This window comes from Lagopus muta, chromosome 1 (genome assembly GCF_023343835.1).
Source record: "Lagopus muta isolate bLagMut1 chromosome 1, bLagMut1 primary, whole genome shotgun sequence".
NCBI classification, from domain to species: Eukaryota; Metazoa; Chordata; class Aves; order Galliformes; family Phasianidae; genus Lagopus; species Lagopus muta.
The window spans coordinates 136,153,856-136,172,270 of NC_064433.1; the positions used below are offsets into that span (position 1 = coordinate 136,153,856).

At 39.9% G+C, this 18,415-nt stretch overlaps 1 protein-coding gene across 6 annotated transcripts in view; it reads right to left on the reverse strand.

Annotated features, from left to right (window-relative positions):
- Nucleotides 1-18,415, reverse strand: part of TMEM255B (transmembrane protein 255B) — a 67,822-nt gene that overhangs the window by 10,590 nt on the left and 38,817 nt on the right. For all 6 annotated transcript variants that reach the window (XR_007379991.1, XR_007380015.1, XM_048961858.1 and 3 more), the window contains 3 exons: nucleotides 6,569-6,649; nucleotides 2,969-3,054; nucleotides 837-996 (listed from right to left, as the gene is read on the reverse strand). Coding sequence is in view for 4 of the 6 variants with exons in the window: in XM_048961858.1 (XP_048817815.1) it covers nucleotides 837-996; nucleotides 2,969-3,054; nucleotides 6,569-6,649 (327 nt within the window). In the remaining 2 variants the exon portion in view is untranslated. The remainder of the gene's footprint in view (nucleotides 1-836; nucleotides 997-2,968; nucleotides 3,055-6,568; nucleotides 6,650-18,415) is intronic.

The following is an 18,415-nucleotide window of genomic DNA, read 5'->3' on the forward strand; positions in this document are numbered from 1 at the left end:
CTGGCAGGTGATGCTCTAGAAATGCAGGAAGGCCACAAAGGGGATACTACTCCCTGCTTCATCTCTCTCTTCTTCCCTTTCATCCTTCTTAATTCTCTTCCATGTGAATAGTCACAAGAAATTTGCTGCTGCCACCAGCAGACATTTGCTGTTCTCACACAGCGCTTCTGCTCTTGAGCTTCAGCCCTATCCCCACACCTTCACCTGCTCAGTTCAGAAGCCCTTTGGGTGGGGGATCACTTATGCTTCTGAGTGCCCATCCCATTGGGAGTCAGTTCACTGGTCCATTTCTTCACACACAGCCTCTTCTGAAAGCAGTGGCATGTATCAGTGTGATACAGGGAGCAGTTAAAGAGAGGCAGTCTTCAGTGAAACAACAGAGGAGATTAATGTGACCTGAAAATAATTATTTGAGTAAAAACTTGACAGGTCCTTCAGTGTTAATCCCTATTCTTGGGAAAACAAGTACATAAATCATCACACTAAGGACTTTACTTTTATGTTATCTACAAACTTGCAACCTTTAACTCTGCTCTTGCTCACATGTTCAGTGCTGAATTAGAAGGAAAAAAAAGATGTCAGAAATTAAGCACCAGCATCTGTTCATGCAGACGCCTGTTTTTCCCCTTCCACTCATGTATTGACCAGACCTGACCTACTTAGCTGTGAGCAGCTGGCAACTGCTTAGCCTAAATATGTGGATCCAGATTCCCAGACCACACATGAAACATGTTTAAAGTGCCTCTTTTGTGTACTTAACGCTTGGTTTTTAACTCACTTGATAGCATCAACAAGCACAGAAGTCATTAGAGAAGGCAAAAAACTGTAAGCCTTACCATGTCTTTAAATGCTCCAAGAATGGCTGCTGTGATGATCCCCAGAAACAACCCGATGATGTTCAGGACTGTGGAGGACCACAGCAGCCTATACAGGTGAACCACATCCTGACAGCTGCTCACACCAAGAAATTCATAGTAGCTGGAGGACTGCTCTGAGCTGAAAGGGAATGCAGACAGTGTCACTGCTGTGTTTTGCACAAAACAAAGAGAACCAGAGGATCTAAATCCCTCCTGCTTACTTTTCTCTCTGGCAAAGTACTTAATCCACACTCCCACCTATGAATGTTAACAGTGCTTGGATGAACTGAAGAAAGCTCTGCTTGGCTAAAATAACCATTAGACATTTCACAGAATCACAGAATGGCCCGGGTTGGAAGGGAATTCAAGGACCATGAATCTCCAACCCCCCTGCCACACACAGGGCCACCAACCTCCCCATTTAATACTAGACCAGGCTGCCCAGGGTCCCATTCAATCTGGCCTTGAACACCTCCAGGGATGGAGGGAACATTTAGTTCTACAAATACCAACTCTAGTTAAGCTGATCAGTGTTGGCACAAGCAAGGTATCCTAATTCTTTGCTGAGGGCCTCTGAACAGAAAGGTAACCTGGTTACGGGTGCTGCCCTTGCCATTTAGATACTAGCTCAACACAGCTCTTTTTACCAGTTCACCTGGAAATCTGCTGGCATCTCTGTCAAGTTGCTCCAGCATTAATTCAACCACAGGAAAGGAGACTTCGCAGCTGACCACATTTGTTTATGGTGTTTGCAGTTCCAAACTAACAGATGCTACAAAGTACAGTATAAAGATGTGCCTTCAAACTATGTACTATACTACCCAGAAGTTTGCTTGTTTTTATTTGTACACTGCAATGGTTATTGTAGACCAGGCATACTGTGGAGTCAATCCTTGTCGCCTTGCTGGAATTGAGAAATGTTTTACTGCAAAACCTGAAAACAATGTCCTGTTATTGTTCTCAGTACCTGCCCTAGTGCTGGGCAAAAGCAACTCTTTCATGCATAAATCTTGTGAATTACCTCATATTGCCAGACTCATTGTCATACACTGAAATCCTACGTCTGTAGCATGCTGGTCAAAGCTGACAGAGGACTGAGTCTACTCAGGGCAGGTTATATGTGAAAAGAAGAAAAAAAGTACAAGACAGAACAGGAGACATGGGAAGGAAGAAAGATGTGAAATACACAGAGGAAAAGAAAGAAGAGGAACTCTGTGTGAACTGTAGATGGTTACAGAGGCATGGTAAGTGCATGATAAGATGATCCTGAGCTGTGTGGAGAATGAATGCGGCAGAAGATGCATTCCAGGAAATTCTCTTTGGCTTCTTGTATGTGGCAAGTCATGATGCTGCTTGCCATTGGAATCTACATTGCAGGTGGCCAGCCAGTTGTGTCAGTTCATTCCATTTCTGTTCCCCATTATAAACCCCTGGACTTGGCTGTGATGTAGTTTTCCTAACCACTGCTGTAATCCTGGTAAATGACTGCATGGCAACTCTATGATAGCCTTCTGCTGATCTTTGTAAGAATATCCAGACGTTTCCTCCCTTCCTCTCTCCTGTCTTCTCATGCTTCAGTAATGATGAAGTCATATGGACAGCTTGAGGAAACACTCACAAGACCCTCTGTATCTATCCTATGGCAACTCAGTAAAATCCCATGCATACAGAAGCTATTACTAACAAAAAAGCTCTGCATTTGCCTGCAGTGTGATCTCTATGTATGGCCACCTGTGTTTCTATTCATTTTGTTTTCCCTATTTTGGTAGAAGAAATGATTAATTAAATCTAGTGAGAAAACTGCATTGCAAAATCACCAGTAAATCTTGACAGAGCTATGACAGAGTGGTTGGATTTGATCACGCAGCAAAGAGCTTATTGATATACTTGAGAAAAATGACTACAACAACAGATAACACATAACAACAGATAACAACAGATGAGTCCTGTCCATGACATCTGGATACCAGTGACCAAGAAACTGACTTACTCAGCATGCAAGCCCCTTGCTTTGCTTCTCCAGACCTAATGGGAAATGTCCCCATCACTGATGAGGAAGGACAAACAAAGAGGGATTTCTCAGAGGCCATTGACTGCACACAGGTACTTACTTCTCACAGTTGTACAGGTCACAGCAATAGCACGTGTTACTCTTTACTTTCAGCTGGCACTTGGTGTTTAAGGTGTAACATGTCACCTGCCAAAAAAGAAGAGACCAACTTTTAATCTCAGTGTTTCAGTGCAACGTACCAGTCACCATACTGACCCCCAAGATTCAGGTACTACAGTGCACTTACTGTTAAGTAGGATGGCATTCCAGGGCACAGCAATGTTTTCAGTCACTGTTACAGTGCTCTACACTACTTTGCTAAAACCCGAGTTCACAGCGATCCCTACAGCAGTGACACAGTGACAATGTGTCCTGGGAGACACACTATGGTAAGCCACTGCATATAAAATCCTTTCTAGTGGGGAAATGGACAAAAAGGCCAGTTTTTAGAAAATGGGAGATCTTGCCTGTCAGTAACATCCTCCCAAGGAAAGGAAATAATTAAGAACAACAGCAACGATCTCCAAACCCACAAATAAAATCACTCACAGAAGATCAAAGCACTTCAGCAAATAACTAACATTCACAGCAGACTCCTGAATATAAAGCCAAAAAGATTTATTTTGCAGGCTCCTGAATATAAAGACGAAAAGATTTATTTCTGTGAGCAGGAACTGCATTGACTGGGTTAGTACAATAAAGGTAGATACACATAAACCAATCTCAATCTAACTAAACAAGAATCTAACTAAACAAGAAATCCTTTTAATGAATCCTTAAATATGGTAAGTATGTATCTTCTATTTGGCTCCACAGTCCAACTGAAATATTTTACATCTTTTTCCTGAGATTTTTAGTTTGCGTTTGAAATCCTAGAGAACTGTAATGTTTTAAAAGCCAGCAGGACAGAAAATACATTTTTTCTATGGTTTTTGACAGAAAAAAAAAATGCTGTAACAGCTGAGAAGTATTTTGTTTGCAAAATGCATATAAAATGCATAACTGAATGGAAAATTCCTCATAATGATAGAGCAGAAATACCTTGCTTAGGTAACTTTTGAGAAGCTTCTGTCAGACAGTTCCTCTCATTCCTGCTTAGCCATAAATATGTTCTTTTATGAGACAGTCTTCACAAATGTTACTCCATGTTTCTCAGCTCCTGAGGTTTGGATCTACACATCTTTCTTAGTGTGAAAACTGCCATTGTCAATGAGCCTGTAGTCCTCATGTGTTTGCTCCTGACAGAAAGGAAGGTCTTATGCAACTATCAGCGCCAGAGAAAGTTCACCTTGCTGCTGATCTCAGACTTGCCAACTTGTGCTTAGCACCGTTTATTTCAACAGTGAAGTTAGAAGGAGGATAAAACTAAAAGGAAGACAAAACGATGCCTTGGGATTGCTTTGCTGCCCAGGACAAGGCTAAATGCATGGTTAGCCTCCAGTACAAACCAGCTGTTCTAATTCAAAATGGAAGTTAGATTATGAAAGGATGGTTCCAATTTGAATTGCAATCATATGTCAATGACTATCTCAGATTAATTGAGATCCACCTCAGAAGTAAGTGAAATATCACATGGCTATTTCTCAAAGCATTTTGAAAACTGATCCTGGAGTAGACCCTACCAATGTATCTGCTACCCAGGCCATTTTGTTCAAAGGCTCTAATATTTTTGCACTGAAAGAACACAAGACTTTGGCTGTGGCTCTGTCCACAGACAAAACAGCCTAGGACTCACAAAGCTAAAATACTCTTGTTCCATCACACGTGTGGTTGGGATCACAGTATATTGTAACATGGAGAGGGCTGCTAAAATGTGGCTTTTTTTTTTTCTGATACATGGCTTTGGAGATCATTTCTGATAGAAAAAAAAGTAGTAATTTTTTTCTGATAGAAAAAAAGAGACTTCCCCTCTCCAGTTTGCCCCTTCTAACTGTGGAAGGCTAGAAGGATGAAAGAAGGAGATTGGCAAGATCTTGGACACAGAATCACAGAACGATTTCGCTACTTCGAGGTTTCAAAATGTATTAAATTTTTGTCCAAGGGAGTTATTTTAGTTGTCTATTTTTGTCACTGCATTTTTAAAACATGCATAGAGCAAGACAATCCTTTTTAGGAGATCAGTGGATAAACCAAAATAAACAAATTTCTGTGTGGTGTGAGCAATGGTGGAAAACAGGCCACTTGTGGGTATCTTGCATGCCAAGGCCTATTTTTCCATTTCAGTGACCAGACATTTAACTTTTTCATATTCTGGCTGTTTTTGCCTGTCTATCCTTCAGCACAATTCAAGAGAAATTCCCACCTCATGGAGATTGCAAGAAAATCTAATCATTTTTGCTTTGAGCAAATAAAAGAAATATTATTACCCGACTCCATGAGCTGGAGACCACTCAGAAGCTAGAGATGGCAATCAAAAGGAAACTCACTCTCAGAAAACAATCTGTCTTCCTGGTTTGGTGTTTGCCTGGAATGTAGAGCATTCTCCTGCTGGCTAACTTCAGGAGAGCAAAAGCCAAGTTCAAATGCCACAGATTAGTAACTGAATTAGCACATGCTGACTCCAGCTCGGTAGACAACCAGACAAGAATGTTATTACAAACTAACCACACTTTTAAAAAGATATGTCCGTGGGGGACTTTTTGATAGAATAGAGAAAGGAGTTCAGTTTGCAGCCCAAACTTCTCCAATATTTCCATTTGCTATTCCAATTATGACATTTCCAATATATGCAGAGCTAAGAAAATCTGTCCAGGCAGAAGACTGAGGCTGGGGTCACCTGCAGGGAGTTGAGGTCAGAATGACCTGAGCCACACACTTATCAGAGGAATCAGAGGCATTATATGGGATGTGTCTGTGCCTGGATGTGCATTGACATGTTGGAAGTTTGTCAGGGCAGCTCTTGAAGCAAGGAGGTCAAAGAAACATTTTTGTCATGTATTGTCTGGAAACGACAGCAGGGTGCCCTAGCAACAAGATTTAAGTAATATTAACTGCTTAGGTTAGTAATAGACTTTGCTAACCTACCTAGAATTATTAACAGTAGCATCCCCAGTACCCCTTTTCACAACCACAGGACAAATGAATATATGACTTCTTGTGAGTTTGTTCTCTATCCTGCTCTGCCTGATTTCCTTTTCACTCCCAAAAATTCACCATAATATTAAAATGAATAATAGGAAAGGAAACTAAATCTGGATTTCTCCAGAGGCTAACCCTTTGGGTATAAGCACTGTTCATATCATTTTAATATCCTTGAGACAATAAAAACTGCACACAAACCACTGACATTCTTGGCCTGAGCAGGATAAATACAGAGAATACTTGAAGTCTTCTGGACATTGCAGGTCAACAAAAACCTCCTCAGAGAAAGTCAGTGTGATAAAAACATTTCAGACATCTCTTATACAATATATATGATAATCAATCCAATCCCAGAGTAGTGTGTTGAATACAAACACTGATGATGACTCAAAATCTTACTGATTGTAATGATTTGCAAACATCAGAGCTCAGGCAGATGGGGGACTACTTATGGGAGGGAAAAACAGTTGGGTTACCATCAACCTACATGCACAGAGATACTCTAAAATGACTGACTTCCTCCTCCTCAGCCCCTTGAAACACAAGAGGAATGAACATATGAGGAAGCAAATTTATTTACCTCTGTTTGGTAGGCATCATATAGGAATCCTACTCCACTTGAATAAAACTGGCATCTTCTGTTATACAGAGGTCTAGGTTCCTGTAAAGAGAAAAAAATATCCAGAAAAGCACTCAGTCTGGAGGAAGTTTGAAAGCACTGTGTCTCATATCCCCATGCCGGATGTTTACAGCTCCATGAAGCTGGAACCAAAGCAGACAGTTGGGTAAGCAGCTCACATACTCTGGTATTGGCTTCTTTCTGTAAAAGATCTCCTCAGTGTTACATTTTTCTTCCTCAGTTTGCCACTAATCTATCTGAGTATCATTTAATTTTCACCGTCCCTGTCAATTATCTTGAGAGGACATCGCCTGGGATTAAAATGCTTCCTTCCCCAGTGTCAAACAGCACTACTATGTGAGAATGGTCCAGTCACTTCTTTGCCTGGTACGGTTTCTTACCCAGCACAAAGAATTACTTTACCGTATGTCTTCAAGATACATGACTTTCTTTTAAGGGATTTCAGCAATGCCCATAGTGAAACAAGGTAGAATACCTGACACTTTAAGCATTCCATTTACTTCATTCACTTCAAAACCACCAAACAAAACAAACAAACAAAGAATAATGAAGAAATGAAAGCATTCAGGGGAAGTACTTCACAATAAATTTGTTTTTGTCTTCTTTTCCATTTATGCTTATTGTAAAAGGTATATTTGCTGCTGTTTTGCCTGTGACAGTTCCCACAAGCTGATACAAAGGAGGTGCACAATGAAATATCCTTGGCTAGATGAAAGATGCGTGTTTATGAACTTGGCAAAAGGCCACATGAAGGCTAGAGGGTGCATGCCTCAGCCAGTTTCAGGACAAGTACATATTTGCCTAGGGAGCATTTCGCAGCTGAAAAGTTCTGTGTGATCTGGTATGTATCTCAAACCAAAGTGTGAGAATGACTTGTGTTATCATAAAATAATATTTCAACTTTTTGACACTTATCTAGTCCCAAGTCATGATCTGGACCTTCAAAGCACTCAAATGCCATCATCGCTGTCAGTCACATCACTTCCAAGAAAGAAGATGGCATCTCACTATCTGCTGTTTCCTCTTTCCATGCTAACTTTCAAGCAAAAGATCACTTTGGTTTTTAGCAGAAATTAGTGTCTGTTAACTTTCACTGCATCAGCCTGGGCTTTAAAGCTTTTTGACTCATTCACAACTAACCTAGGAATTGCAGAAAGAGCTATGCTCTTTATGATCACTTCTCAGTGTTCTGTATTTGTTAGATAATGAAGTGTGAACTGTATAAATCTGCTGACCCAAAATACATATCAGTAAAAATGCAGAGCTAGGCAGGAATGCAGAGAGGTCAATGAATAAAGTTCATCCAACAACATGTTGGCTTCTCTGATTACTCTAGCAAACCTAAGAAAGTTTGGATACCATTTCCTAAGGGTTAGGGAAAGATTAATTTCCTGCATCCAAAAATATTTATATCACACAAGCGTAAGAAAAAATGCATTAGTAACTATTATTTTCTCAAGAGGAAATGTAAATACCACACAAACAGCACAATGTGTCTTGAGCTAGGACAACATTCTTCCACAGGCCTGGAAAAGCATCAACCCTTAGCCATGACTTCCAGGGACAGATCTGACTGGGAGAGCTAACAGGATTGCAATTTCTCAACACACACAGCAAGCACAGGATCAGCCAAAGGCCACACTGTACTTTTCTCTTCACAGAGTGTCATCCTCCAGCACTGATTAATCTGTTGTTTGGGGATGAAATAGGGGTGATATGGGAGAAGAGTGAGCAGTTCAAATAGCTTTTTCTAGCATGAAAAGCAAATCCATGAAAAAAGATGTCCATCATATCCACAACAATAACAAGCTTCTGTTTTATCCTGGAAGAAGATCCTGGAAGATCCTGGAAGTGAGACATGGTCAAAGGCATGGGGAACCAGATGGCATTCTCCTCAGCCCTGCTGATAAGAAAAAATTACTTGAGAGCTGGATGGATCTAGAGGGTCAACAACTGGTACATTTGGTATACTGTCAAAAGGAATTTCACTTTTATGGCCAGTATCTAAGTGGAAGCTACAAGAAAAAAGGGGATAGACAATTTCGTGGGGTCTGCTGTGATAGGACAAGGGGAAATGGTTTCAAACTAAAAGAAGGGATATTTAGATTGGATGTAAGAAAAAATGTTTTTATCACAGTAAGAGTGGTGAGGCACTGGAACAGGTTGCCCAGAGATACACTGTATTTCTTGCCCTTGGAGACATTAAAAGTCTGGGGCTCTGAGCAATTTCATCTAGCTGTTGGTGCAGGGGAGTTGGACTAGGTGACATTTTAAGGTCCTTTCCAACTTAAACATTCTGTGACATCTCTATATCTTGACAAAAACAGTGAGAAAGCTGTCTAATCACCATCCATCAACTATTGGAAGACCATCTCCCTAGCCTAATCTCTTGGCTCACATAGATTTACTACTCTTTACATCTTCTTCCTCTTATTTAAAAAAAAAGTATTTTTTTAAAAGGTCCTTTTATTTATGTGGTCTTTGATGGAGAAAGCAGTTTTTATCCATGGGTGCTCGTGAAGTGCTAGAAGCAGCACTGTCCCTAAAAGAGAGATGATTGATTAAGCCACGCCAGCTATTATTGCTTCATATTGCCATGCACCAAAAACATCAGAGCTGTGTTATGGAAGGAACCACTGTGAATACAGTTGATATATCTACATGCACAGTCATAGCAAGTGTGTACATTTTCATTCTCCCAATTTTGAAAAGCAGGCCCTGTGCTCTGCTATAGGCAGCTTTCTATGTCCAGCCTTTTCTTCTAAATACATCTGTATATGCAGTCAATCTGGTCATTCCAAATCAAAACAAATGAGTGATGGTAGGGTGTGTAAAAATAACAAAGTTAGATAACATTTTTTTTACACAGGCATTTGCAGAACTCAATAGCTAAAGTATGCAGTTTTTAAATATGGGCAAATTCAGGGTGCTGAACTGCTGAACTGTTACAGGATTCGATTTGATTTCCAAGTCACAGAGGTGCTCCTCAGGGATTTACATGAATAAGACACCATATACACCAAGTGTTTAAAAATTATCCAACAGGATGTCACACTGCATTAGCACCTGTTGGATTTCATTGGCCTCTTTCAAAACAAAGGCAAATGAGACATATTTCAAGGCTATAACATTATTCCTGATGAACTGCTCAAAAATACTTTGTCTCTAAATAGTGTTCACTGTAGAGTGTGTATGAAAATGGGATAGCCACCAGTCCTTGGTTCTGCTGCTTACAGCAACACCGGTAGCGACAGAGCTATTTTTCTATTCTATTTATGTATTTAAGTGCATACACACACACACGCTATTAACAGTGGCTTTGAAGTACATAGCAATAATATCCTATTATACCCCTACTTATTTTTGTATTTAAGTAAATGCTGTATTAAACAACATTTTCTGAACTTAAACTGACAGCAGTCTGATTACATCTGCCTGTTACACATAGACACACTCATCCATGAAGTAAAAATGGCATCAGTATATAACAAAAAGATCTGAGTATGCAGACACAAAAGAGAAGATGACTATCACTTTTATAGACAGCAATAAACAAATTCAGGCACACAGCTATGTTTCTCTACAGACTTCTCCCTCTTTTGGCCAACCTGCTGGTGTTTTTCCACTACATAACATCAGTGGAGCTCCAATTAGCAGACCTTAACATTTTTAGTTGTGTGAAAAAAAAATCTGGATAGCCAGTAATTCTCTTAATTGCAGGCAAATCGGAGTTCCTCAGAATAAAACCCTACGGATGAAAATAGCTCTCCCTGATCTTTTATGTGGTTTTTATTTCCATATTTTGAATGCATGTGTACTAGAATCTGTGAATGATGAACAGACAGGTAAGAGGAAAGGCTTCACACCAAGTAAGACAAGATTCAGCCCAAATATAGAGGGTTTTAGTTTTGCTGGCTGCATATACCAATTAAAAAAAAGCAACACATTTCCTTGATAGTGAGAGCACTGCAATACATCACTTGCATAAGGAGAAGAAGGAGAGTACTCTGAATAATATCTTTGATGAATTTGACCTTATGTCTTTGGAGGATGGTTTTGTGTAGCTTTTAACTGAGGTATGGAAAGTACATATTTCTACTCCTGTTTTTGTTTCCTTGGAGAGCACGTATTTTAGATAACACAGGGAAAATTCCACTTCCTTTACCTATATGCTGCCTTCTGAAAATGGAGACGTAGTGTAAATGGTATTGACTGAAATCTGTGCCACACTTTACAGACATGAAACATAATTTGCTTAATAATTTACTGAAATAATTATATAGTGAGGGCTATTTTTTTCCAATTGCAGTATTTATTTCATGTTAGCTTCCCTGGCTACATCAATAGAAGTGTACATTAAAGAATGCCAGGAATCATTCCCAGGCCTGAAACTTGATTATCCAGCCCATTAGGTTGTTAGAATTGTGCCTGTGATAGCTTTGGCTTGGGCAAGCTGTCAGTCTTCCAAAATAACTTTGGTGCCTGGTTTGAAATAGCATGGGCCAACAACCATTCCCAATAAGCAATTTGGACATTGCCACTCCGTTTGTCACTCTAAGAGATGTAACAGTAATGACTTGAGCTTTTCCACACCAGTTGCCACGGGGACCAGAAAACGGATCCAGGCACAACAGAAAGATTAATAAAAATAAAACTGAGCAGTCTAAAATCAGACTAATGTTTTTAGTGGCTCATTAACTTGAAGTGTTTTATTTTCTACTTGTTTTTCTCTATTACATTTTTGTAAGTCTTTTTTAATCTACAGCATAGATGGCAGCAAATATCCGATGAGTTGCCAAGATTTTTCAAGTTTAATCCTAAAAGCAAACTGAAGCACAATTCTTCAGCACCAGCTCAGCCTTGTGCCAGCAGCTCAGTGTTCCAGAGATTATCACTCCTTTCAAGATCAGGCTCTCTGTGAACTTTATGAAAGCAGACATGCAGGTATGAACAAAGAGGTATTCTTGGCAACCAGCTTTTATGCTTTTCTAGAGAGACAGATGAAAAGGTGACATGGTTTAGTGGGCATGGTGATAATGGCTTGGTGGTTGGACCAGGTGGTCTTCGTGGCCTTTTCCAACCTTACTGATTCTATGAAGCACAGGTATCTGCCTCTCACTGACTCTGTAGCTGAAGGCATGAGGCAGCACATGGGAGCATACAGACCAAAGAGCCTTCAAAGAATCTCATTAAACAAGGTGCCATCATAATAGCAGTCTGCGAAAGCAAACAGAGTGTATTACGGTCTTGGAATCTGAACTGCAGTAGATTAGCTGCCATCCTGTACAAGTAATGAGAGGTAATGTTACAGATCTTTTGTCTTTCTGTATCTCTCTGGTTAAGAACTGTTTCTCAGACCTTCAATGCATTCCCAGAAGAATTTTCGCATATTTTTAACATGTTATGAACACCTTCCATATAGGCTGTGACATGAAGTTCCTTAATAGGAACATTTAAGAATAAGGTATGCATTAGCATCCTCAACACCACAGCAAGAAAGTTCTGTACACAAGAAAAAAAAAAAAACTACTTTGTGCCCCTGAGACTTGCAACTCCCACATGAAGCACACAATTATACCTCCTGAAATCAGAAGCAAGTTGTTTTGTTTTTTTTTTACTGTTGCTTTCAACATTTACTCACTGGTGGCTAACCATGCAATTCAGCTTTCAGTTCACAATTTCTGGAGTAGAAGAGGTTTTCAGAAACCAATTTATCTTTCATAACTTCACTATTTTAAGAAAAGAGCAGAAATAATATCCTTCTCCCTCTCTACACTCTCTCGTTTGAAATACTGAATGCATATCAGCTGATGGAAAACAAACTAATTACAATAACCACTACAAACCAGTTAGCTTCTTACAGATCTATATTTTCTCTCGTGCTTGGTAGAGAATCTTGAATCTCCTGGTAGACCACAGAATGCCCTACCTTTAATTTGTGAGAAGTTGAACTTTGGTACACAATGTTATTAAAACAGTATTCCTCATATGCTGCTCTGGAATTTATGTAATAATGGCATTATTTTCATAACTTCTGTATTTCAGAGAGCACCTGGGGAGAGATATGAGCCCAACAGCAAGAGTCACTGGGCAGGATGGAGCACAGGGAAAGGAGACTTTTTGGAAGGGCCAGTGTGCTGGGGCTGCCTGTCATCACCACTGGGCAATGTAGGCTTCTCTTCCCCTTCTGTTTCAGGACTGATCTTACAGTAGTGCTAGGTTGTGGCTCCAGGCCTTTGATACGCTGGCTTGAGCAGGCATGCTCCTGGCTTCGTGACTGCAGTACCAGCATACTAAGTACTTAACTAGCAGTGGCACCTCCCTCTCTCTTGCATTCACTACAAATACCAAAATACATAATAAATTGGCTGTGAGCATGTGGCCGACAGCAATCTGGAATGCTGTGATTGTACGAAACCCCAAGTTCTAAAAAATGACAGCCATGGAGAGGAAATCCAGATGCTAGAAAATAAAGTCTTTAACTCTATGGAGAGACGTCTGAAAGACAGCAGCTGGAAAAGCATCTTTTTTTTGTTTCTCCGCTTTATGAAAGGAAGTAAGTTAAGTAAGTTGGGAAAGTATATTAAGTTACATGAAGTCTACTGATACTTCCTACCTGTTTCACATTTTGACTATGCAACATACAAGTCTTTTCTAGAGATAATAACAGCACTTATTGCCACCAAGCTCATCATCAGCTTTTGAATCCAAATGCCAGTCTAGTTTTAGCTTGTCAAGTGTGACTCTAAATCTTCTCATTTCTGCATTTTCCTCCCATGTGATACTGGTGTTTGCTTCCTACTTTTTCTTCTCTATTTTGTTCTCGAGAGCACCGCTTTGACTAACAGCATAGAAAGTCCTGGGCTGCCAGGGAGTACACAGTGCATAGTTGGATTTGGAAGGGTGAGCACAAAAAGAGAAAGAACAAGCTATTTCTGGACTCTCACAGCCCAATTTCTGTGCCCTGTGAACGTAACTTGGGAACTGACCTTCTCACAGAAATGCAAAGCTCCGGTCTAGGGACTTCCCCTGTCTCATCTGCTGTTCAGAAATAATCCAACTCCAGCACTGAGAATAGGAAAAACAGGCAGTATGGCTTAAATACTCCTTAACTCTCACAAACCAGATTTCTTTCACGTTGTGCTTTTCAGGAGCTCTTTTCAGGAATTCTATTTAATTTGAAAGACTTGATCCTACAGAATTCTTTTCTCTTAATGTTCAGGAGCACTAGATGTTCACATTCAGTTCCTTCAAACCAGCAAGAACACAGAATACCTACATACTCTCAAGGATGAAAACACACATACGTGGATCTATCTCATTTTGCACTTCCTTGGTGTCCTTTTTGTTCCACTTTGTTTCGTACTGGTTGCCTCTATCCACTTTATTTGGGAAATATTTCAGGACTAGTACTACATCTACAGCCAAGGAAAAGGCCTCCAGATGCAGGAGCTGACCCGTTGGTACATGATGTGCACAAACAGGCCTGTTCCATATGAATAAAATTCTGTTAGGAAAGGTTAAGTCCTCTCCAAATAGTTTTTGGTTTTTTTTTTTTTCCAATGACTTTTGGCTATACTTTGCCTGGCATGAATGTGAGAGGATAAGTCCATCAGTCTTCACAAGCACATGGACAACAATTTAAAGAAGCAAGAGTTGCACATCTCCATGGAGGCTCAGCAGGCTGGAACCTTCAGCTGCTGCAGGCATAGGTGGTGGCATGCAGCACAGAGGTGTGAGCAGGGCTGCTGAGCTGCTAATGGTATGTCATCAGAGGTGGTGGCTTTGGCTGTAATGGAGAGCCAACGCCACACAAGATGCCAAGGAAAAAGACTACTCCTGCCTTAGTGCATCACACCTGTGTTAAATCCAAGCCTGACACTAGAATAAGACTTGTTTTCCTTTAGTTATGTTTCATTCTCTAATGTCTCTCAGGATGAGGTGTGGACCTTCCAATGGTACTTACAGTAGCTATCTTACGTAGTGAAAAATTTGTGTAAAAGCTACTGGTAAACCTAAGTTTCTAATGATGCAATTACTGATATTATTAAAGGCTACAATTCTAGTTATTGCTTGATACAGTTAGATACTTAATTGCTTATTATAGCTGATTACTTACATTGATTACATTACCTCAATTATAAGGTTTGTAGCGTGAACTGATTGCTGTCTTGATTAAAATGATGTTGCATCACTTGAGTTATTAACTTTTTCACAAGAATATAAAAACTGTCTTGTTTGTGGTAATGTAGCTCAAATGTATGAAACAACTCTTCTCCTCTTTGCCTTAAGGCTTGTAAAATACATACGAAACATATAAATCTTTGAGAATACTACTATAAGTTATCTTGCAAAATGCTAAGCTGAACATCTGAAATACTAAATGACTTGCTGACTGAAATGCAGGTTTTTCACATTTATCATGCTCTTGTGGAATTTTTTTTACCTTAAAGAGAAGGAAGAGCCTGTGTGAAATGCACCAGTTGAGCAGTGTATATATTGAATACGTATATATTCAAATAAGATGCTTGAGGTTTCAATGTTGCAGCAGAAACACTGTTACATTTAATTTTCAGGGCATGACACACCACTGATAGGGACCTCTAAATAACCCCACTATAATCCGAGTAACGCACTAATTCTATCTGAATTTTTTATATTTTATGGGTATTGAGCAGAAAATACACAAAGTAGCTGTTTATGCCCAGCAATTCATCATCAAACTAGCTTTCATGTCTCTAGAGGAAGTCACCCCACTTGGCACTCATCACAGCACATGGAGGGGCTAGGTTGAAAAGGTCTATTCAAATGGAGGAGATTGGAAGATGAGGCCCCAGAATATAAAAGGCTGAATGACCATGAGCTGAAACCTCCAGAAGGAATAGAAAGACGGAAGTTCCAAAATCAAGATGATCTAAACAATTAGTGAAATGTTACATGCATATCCTGATTTTCCCCACCTTCATATGCTTGAACTCATTTCAGAAGGGAAGAGGTTCCTGGAAGCATTTAAGTCCAGCCTGGATGGGGCTTTGAGCAACCTGGTCTAGAGGGAGATGTCCCTGCCTATAGCACAGGGGCTGGAACTAGATGATCTTGAATGTCTATGAGACACAGAGAGCACAGATGCAGAAGGCTATGATCTAAGGAAACTACAACAGCAGTGCCATTTCGCATACTGACTAAATCCTGCTCACATCCCCTCCATGGTTACAGGACAATTATTTGTGCAGAATGTGCAGTCTCCCTCCATATCTCTAAAGCAGTCAGTGTAGTTTGCATCTAATTACACTGAAAAAAAACCCTAAAAGAAAATGATTTATTTTTGAGGCCAAAGGATTTAGAAGTGCCAGATTTGCTATTATCCCAGTGCACTAAAAATTCTACCATGGTGCATACTGACATTGTGCTCACTGTGAGACAGGATCACAGTGTAATTTAACAGAAATGACACTTGCTTCCATATACTCAACTGTGTGTTATTCTCTTAATATTTTCTCCAAATGGAAACTTCAGATTTTAAGTAAAAGAGCAGACTTTCTCCCTCATTATTACAATTGTAGTAAGAGGTCCTTTACTGTACTTTCAAGTAATTCTTACCTCAAAGCTCAAACAATTCTGCATTTAACTGCAGCTCAAATGACTAAACTAATGAAATTAAAGAGGGATGTCAATGTGGGCTGTTAGATCTCAACAAGGCAAGCCAGTGGAGCAAGGCCTGTGTCTCTGAGGTTTCAACTAATCCTTCTTTGCTTCAACTGTGAAGGCTTTGATCCTCTACTGTTGTGAAGAAGAGCCAGGAGGCCTAGGACAGCTTTCTCCCTGGCCCTGTCCCAGAGGTTGCAAAAATGGAGTGCCCATGATAAATCTAGAGAGATGCTACTAGGAAAAAAACCAAGAATCTCATTTTCTTTGCCATTGACAAGAGATTCACTCTTCGGCATCCAAACATAACATGTGAGCTGCATAATGGTTCAAATATTTGTGTTTGGTTGACACATTGCCAACCCTTTTCCCTCGGGATAACAAGTTTGAGCAGGGAAGAATATTAGACTTAGCTAAATCTGGAAAAAACTTTAGGTAAAAAAACAAAAGAAAAAGAAACTACACAATCAGAAGGCTTTGCCCCTTCTAATATGGGAGGCTCTGCAAACTGGAAGAAGCTCTCCATGAAAGGGGCTCCAATTACTTTTCTTACTGAAAAATATCTGGCAATCAAATTAAAGTAGCCTAACAGGTCTTCTGTAATATCAGTATATTCAGGCTGTACATATGGAACTTAACTGGCCAAAAAATAGAGTAAAAGAAGCATCAGACTACATATTATTTAGAAAAATACGCTGAAGCCTTCCTGCACCCCTTATACAGCATAAATTCTGTTTCTTCTAGACTAGAAAATATTAGCAAGATGACAGTTTTGCTGACAAGCCCTTAGACGCATCAAAAGATTCATCATGGGGTTGTCATGTGTGTTACTTGATAGCTGAGGAATGGTGTTTTTAGTAGAGAGAATATTTCGGTTATGGTCATGTTAAAGATTGTATTTCCTTCACAGATTTCAATTCCAGAAAATCTGCATTAAGAATTCTGACCAACTGTTTTCTACATTTTCAATATGCGAATCTGAAACAACTTCCAGTAGGGAACACATTCTGGCAATAAGATTTAACCTGACCATAAAAGCAGTTCACAGAGCCCTTCTTTTGATAGCCTGCTCTAGAATGACCCTCTGAATAACAAAGCTAAATAATTTCACCTCAAGACTTCTGTGTTAAGTTCATAACTTCTGGATATATTTCATGAGGTTACGTGAAAAGTAATGTGAGATTTGAAGATGTCAGTGATGGAGAACCATCCATAACCTTGGCAAAGATGATCCTACAGTTTACTGTCATCAAATCTGAGTCCACTTCATGGTTTCAATTTGTTTAGCATTGACTTCAACTCACCGTACCTGTGCTTTTCTGCAAGACTAAAGAACCCTCTACTATTAGGTAACCTTTGATTATGCCAAGACCAACTCCTTCCAGGCTAATAATGTTTGTTGTGGAGCAGAGAGAAACACAAGAGCTGGACTCACTAATCTAGCAGTAGTCATATAGGCTATACATATACTGCCAAATAAAATCCCAGGACTCATTTTCAGTCTTGAATCCAAATCGTTCCATCCACACTACTAACACCCATACAGCCCACTGTTACCTTTAGGTGGAGATTTATATTCAGGAGAGCTTGCAGTGGTGGTCAGAGAGAAAGCAGCTGCTAATCACCAGAGAAAGATATGAGTTTATTCCATAGCAACAGAGCAGACATGGACACTAATACCTTACAAAATACCCACAATTATAGGTGAATTTCCCCTTGCAAGTGGGCACTAGTGTTCACTAATTCACAGACTGTGTTAGCTCTGTTAGGTACATCTCCCTACTAGAGGACTTTCCATTTACTAAATTTATGCTTAATTCCTCCTTATACCTGCTGCTTTTCACTTTTCTAGTGGTTGTAGCCTAGAGCTAAGATGTTTTTTCTCTATTCTTTCCATGTCAACTGAAAGTATTCATGAGATAAAAAGGCATCCCCAAAACCCTTCTTCGACCCAGGGAAGAGCTTCTGAGCACTGATGTAACTGTGGTTGCTGTGGGGGAGATCTTTACCTGAAAAAAAGGTGATTTTGCTTGTCAAAAGCATGTCAGAGCAGACAGCAATGCAGAGTTTCAGTGGCCTAAAATGGCTGAAAGCATCTGACATCTGACATACTGACATCTGTAGATACCTCTTCAAATTAGG